The 6,000-nt window shown below is 38.8% G+C and overlaps 1 protein-coding gene across 2 annotated transcripts in view; it reads left to right on the top strand.

The window, feature by feature from the left end:
• The window catches only part of ZNHIT6 (zinc finger HIT-type containing 6), a 57,257-nt gene extending 52,271 nt beyond the window's left edge, over positions 1-4,986 (top strand). For both annotated transcript variants that reach the window (XM_074266342.1, XM_074266344.1), the window contains one exon: positions 3,777-4,986. In XM_074266342.1, the coding sequence (XP_074122443.1) occupies positions 3,777-3,862 (86 nt within the window). In that variant the 3' untranslated portion in view covers positions 3,863-4,986. The remainder of the gene's footprint in view (positions 1-3,776) is intronic.
• Positions 4,987-6,000: the final 1,014 nt, after the last annotated feature.

Consider the following 6,000-nt stretch of genomic DNA (forward strand, 5'->3'; position numbering starts at 1 on the left):
CTATGCTTTTAATACAAGAGATTATAGTGAGGAAACCAAAAACATGGAAGGTTTGATTCTCATTTTGTCAATGATATAAAGGCCTCAGAAAATCATTTGTGAGTTCTTCCTGTATGAGCAGTTAGAAGGTGCTTCTTTGTATGCTCTTGGAACATGGGATTTTTGCCAGGGTGGTCTTGCTAATAGCCTAGATTTAGGAATTGGGAAGAACCAAAGACAGCATTTTCTTTGGAAAGGCTTTGGAATTCCTCCCCCTCTCCTAAGACAAAATGTTAAATTGTTGGTCTTGAATTTAAAGTACAAGGTGTCTCTCTTCACTTTGGCTCTAGCTACAGTGGTGGGGGGCAGGGAGATGAAATGTGGTTCTGGGCTGAGATTCAGCAGTTTTCACACTTTGCTTCTGTTAAAATGTTTTTTATGGTCATAGGTTGCCAAAAGTTACTTTTGAAAAGTCTGCCTTCATTGATGGAACCGTAGGTAAATTGAGTTTGATATTTGTTTCTTTTAAATCTAAAAGAAAATGGCTCAGTGTTTATTAGCACATCAAAGGAATTGTGCTGATTAGCTTAAATCCTCACTATAGAGTTAGTACAAGTGACCTGTACTTGACAAAAGGGAGACTATTTTAACATATTAGTCTAGAGAAAGACCACACTTTTTACCCAGATCTAACTTATGCAGAGGCCTGAGTGGGATTCTAAATGTCACTCTCTGAAGTAACAGAATGACAACAAAAATAACAGCAAGACAGCAATGAAAAATCAGCTGGAATTTATAAATGGTGTAAATAGGCTTTTTTTTTTTTTTTTTTTTTTTTAATCACTGTTAAGTGCCTATTTTTATAATGCAATTTGATATGATATATTTTGGTGTGTGCTTAATTTTTCCTTCAGAAAATTATTATTTTGGAACAGCCTGTATTCACACCAGTCCACGAAGGTGCTCAAATCTGTGCCATTTGCAGTGCCAAAGTGGGAGCAGGAGAATTCCAATGCCTTAGTTGGGAGAGGTTTCAGCAGTGTTCTGGTCCGGCCAACCCTAGTAATAGCAAAGATGGCACTCTTCTTCTCAAAAAGGACGTTTGTACTTCTAATTATTACAAAGCCTTTCTTAATCCCAACCAGGGTCTTTCCCCTCATCCTCAGTTTGCCTTTTGTGTTCCTAGTTGTGCCCCTCAGGGCCAAGCTGGGTAAATTTAATCTCATATTTTATAGAATTCTCTAAGTAGTTGAAGAGTCCAAAATTTGACTCTGCCTCCCAACTCTGCCAAGCTCTAATAGAAGAGGTTAAAGATATTTGCCTCCGGTGTCTCTCCTAGCTACATTCCAACATTAGCAGCATGGTGCTCTGACTCAGAGACAGCCAGAGGGCCAGCAGTCTTAAGGAGGGAGAAAAGCAGGGGCTCAGCCTGTGGCTTGGACCCAGAAAAGCCTGAGTTCTCATCCCAGATATTAATCAGGTGCTGCTGGGCCCATCTTGAAGCTCTGCTTGCTTCTGTGAGGATTCCCACAGTTTGTGATGAGCTGAGACCCCAGGGAGCCCAGGGTCCTTGCTCAGAGGATGCCTTCCCTCAGCTTTGGTGCCCTCAGGCTGGGGAGAGGGGGCCTGAGCCTCCTTGGTTTTCAGGTGTGAGATGGCCTCCCTGTGCCCATGGCACAGCCTAGTGCACTCACTGTAGTCCTACTGTCATACTACCTCAAGGAATCCACCCGGCCTCCCCAGACTCACTCCCACATTCTTGTTTCAGATGTTAGTCTTCCCTTCCTCTGCAGTTAGTTGCCTTGAATTCACTTATTACTTGTGCTTGTTGCACTCTTCTGAGAGGGATTTATTAAGTGCTTCCTTTGTACTGAGTTCTGCCTTCAGTGCTGGGGAAGAGACCAGCCCTGTCCTCCTAGAGCTGACTTTCTTATGGGAGGAGACAGCCCCTCCAAGAGGAAGGAGAGGAGGGAAGAAGTAGGCCTGGAGCTAAGGGTAGCCATGGTTTTGTATTGCTCTTTATCCCAGGGGCAAGTACCTTGCCTAATAAATGTTTGCCATTGTACTGATGGCTCCTTCACCTTGAAATTCACCAGAACTTAAAGATTTATTTTGTCTTTTTTTCTTTCTTATAAATTGCCTTTTGAGCAACCCTCATTTTCCTGGACTTGACAATGGGCATTTTCTTTTTTACCCAGATACAGGCAGAATCTATTAAATTTTGTCTTTAAGATCACCATTCTAGCCTGTCCATGTAATTTTTTGCCATCTGTGGTCACTCTATTTTGTGCATCTCCCAGTTTGGGGTTAAAGTAAAGGCAGTTCAGAAGAGAAGCTAGGGAACCTGCGCAGCCATAAGGAAGCAAACTACATGAATGAAGAAAATGCCTTGTGTTAATTAGTTAACTAATATGCCGGGTACCATGTTGCACTTTGGGAATACAAATCCAAAAGAAACGGTCCCTGCCTTCAAGGAGGCTACATTCAAATGATGAAAAACATCTCATGTAAGGGAGTGTAGGCCTGGAACCCAAAGTTCCAAAAATCCTCAGGATGTTCCCCAAAGCTATTGGGCAGTAATCGATCTAATACCTTTCTCTAAGCCGTGGTAAAATGTTATTAGGCCATACTCTAATGGAAACATCCCTATGGCTGTGGTTTACATTGTGTTGTATTGCATTTTGATTTATTTTGTTAAAAATTTTCTAATTATGTTTTAATCTGGTTTAGCCTTAAGTGTTCCTGCCCTGGGCAATGAATTTGATCCCTGTGGTATAGAGGACCATTAACTTGAGGGGGGAAAATGTCAACCTTCTTGTATTTCTACAAATAAAACCCAAGATTAGGAAATGCCATTGCCTTCTTGACTTAAAAAAAGTTAGTTTAAAATGGAGACTGTAGCACAGAACAGCTGTCCTCTGCTCAGATCATGTGCCATCCCTTGACTCGGGCTTTTATTGTTTCATAAGAAATTAAGGGGCGGGGGGGGGGGGGGGGGGGGGTAAGGGGAGGCATGAGTCAGGGGAAAGATGGCTTTTGTTATTGTTGTTATCGTGGGTCTTGGTTGCTGGAATACCAGTCCAGGTAATGCATTTAGTGTTTCTTATCTTTTTTTTCTTTTCTTTTCTTTTCTTTTTTTTTTTTTGAGGCTGGGGTTAAGTGACTTGCCCAGGGTCACACAGCTGGGAAGTGTTAAGTGTCTGAGATCACATTTGAACTCGGGTCCTCCTGAATTCAAAGCTGGTGCTCTATCCACTGCGCCACCTAGCTGCCCCCTAGTGTTTCTTATCTTGCCTTTCCCTCTTTCCCAGGATCTGTGGACTTCCAATATTGTTATTCCAAAATTTATTAGGAGCTCATGACCTAGCTAGGTTATCAGCCCACATTTTATGAATGTATACTGAGCCCTCAGGTTTTTTTTGCAGAAAACAAGAAAAAGCGAAATCTTGGAAAAATGTATTCTAACCACCCTTGCATATCCTGTGTAATAATAGTGATCTAATCAAAGCCACTAGCATGGAATCATAACCACACTGTGAAGTGACCATTCCCGAGTCCTCCCTGCATTCAGGAAGAATATTAGCTCACAAAGTAATTGCCACTTTCAGTCCCTGGGACTCTTGTTTATCATGGCCAGGATGTACATCACAGCTGTTGGCAGGGGGATCTGACTTGTGGGGCCCAGTGAGGTAGAGCACTCTTCCCAACTCATCATGAGGGAGAAGAAAAGGAGATCTGACAACAGTCAAATCAGCAATACTGTAAATATATGACTATATCTTTACTTACTTTTCCAGAGACAAATGAATCTACTGAGAGTTTTGGCAATGAAAATCCAGGACTTTCTTCGGAGGAAGAAGGTGAAATTCAAGAGAGTTCCTGAGGAATGTGCATTGGTTGTCTGCTTTGGGACAGGAGGAGCGCTTTTGATTTTGTTTTTGGTTTTTTACTTTTAAATTTAATTTTTTTAAATTTACATTAAGAATTTTTTTTTTTTTTTTTTCTGGCCCAGTGTTCATGTGAGGTGCCCAGTCAGATTACTGGCTTTTTTTTCTTTTGATCATCATTGAATGAATTTATTCCCATTTTCATTCATATGAACTTTAGTATTTATTATCTAATCTTTACTTAGATATTTTGAAGCTTAATTACTCAGATTTTTGCTAACCAGTGAAAGATTGGTGTGTGAACTAGAAGGGCCAAAAGTATCTGGCTTCATGAGAGTTCAATTATTGACATTGATATATATATATGTATATTGACCTTGGAACAATGATTTTTTTTAAACTGCATGTTCATCTTTCCGTTTTGAGGGAAGAAAAAACAACGTCTTAGAATTGAGTAGTTTAATCTGAAAGGCACCTAATATAATCAAATGAGGACTTTGTTAAAATGTAACAGAAGGCTGTTTGAATCATCAGTTTGCATACTCTCTAGGAATCATAAATGTTTAATACTGTCTTCATTTCCATCACTACATATGCTTCTCCCCTTTAATGTCATTAAAGTATGTATGAAGTAGTTGGATCTTTAATTTATTTTTCATTCCTAGCAATACCTGGAAAACTTGGAATCTGTGCTATAGAAATGTACATATGTGTATTTATTATATGGACACTTTAAATTTTTATCATATGGTATCCTTGTAAGCCTTATGATTTCACTTGTTGGAATTGCAACGTTTTCCTAATTTTACTGGAATTTCTTAAGTTGTGAAACGACTGTATAGATTAAAAGATTATTACATCTGTATTGCATCTGTGTATTGAGTGATTTTAAAAGAGAGATAAAAAGGACACTGTTGAATTTATGATTGTTTCAAAATTGGAAGGAGATCTAGAAAACAGTGTGGGGCCCTAGGAAGTTTGAAAATATGTAAGGATTATGAAGGGATGAATTGAAAGAAAAGTTTTATGATAGCTACTATAGAAACTGGGAAAGAGGAAATCTAGAATATGGTGATGTCCAGTGAGTCTCTGGGTGAAAAATAAATCATCTTTTCAATATGATTTGTAAAGAATAAGTTCATTATTTAACCTGATATGAGAGCTTTCTATATACCCTAAATCTTTACATCTTAAAAAGAATATATTCCTCCATCTTTCTGTTTTTGATCTTTATATTTCCCCTTCCCCTATAAAAATTTCTCATGTGAGCGACACCTTGCTGGCAAAATGGCAGAGAGACAACTAAAATTGATATCTCAAAGAGTTTGTTTATGATGAATGAATAGATCAGATTCAAACTAATGTGAAATTTGGCGCTACTCAATATTGGGAACGGGACAAAAGTGAGTTAAGTGAATAGTATAAATACCATGAAAAGAGTTAGAAAGCATGGTGCAGAGATGTGATTTAGCAGAAATAGGATAAAGTACACAAAAGGACATGCAATCTGAATATCAGGGAAGAGAGGCATTTCCTGACAGTGAAATCTGTTATGTCGTAGATATATTTCCAAGCAGAGTGTTAAGAGTTCCATCCTTTCTGGAATTTAGATGTAGACTGGATAAAACCCAAAGTATTTACCCTGTACTTTCCCCCACCCAGGGGAAAGACTCCATGACTTAATTCATCTTTGCCATCCCTGATTTCTAAAATTCCATTTCTTAGCCATTCCTATCCTAGATTAGCCTTGTGGAAGCATTCTCCTTTCCCCCCTGATAGGATGTACAATTGATTTCACTGTATTGGTTTTAGATGTGTTGGTATAGCCCTGTGCCATAGGTTTCAAAAGCGGTGGAATTGGGGGAAAGGAATTTAATTTGCTGAGAGTCCAGAATATTTTAGAACTAGAAACTAAAATCTTGGAACTTTTATTTTGATGGTCATTCTTTCTCCCTTTCCATTTCTGGATTTTTGACAGGGTTCTAAGTAAACTGATGTATGTCAAGTTCAGCATGCTGCATTTCACAAATCGTATTCAATGCACAAGAGATGAACAGGTTTTTCATTTTGTTTTTATAAACATTGAGTTCAAAGGAAATTGGGACTTTCATAATTGCTAATTATTGCATAAAGG

This window comes from Sminthopsis crassicaudata, chromosome 4 (assembly GCF_048593235.1).
Source record: "Sminthopsis crassicaudata isolate SCR6 chromosome 4, ASM4859323v1, whole genome shotgun sequence".
NCBI classification, from domain to species: Eukaryota; Metazoa; Chordata; class Mammalia; order Dasyuromorphia; family Dasyuridae; genus Sminthopsis; species Sminthopsis crassicaudata.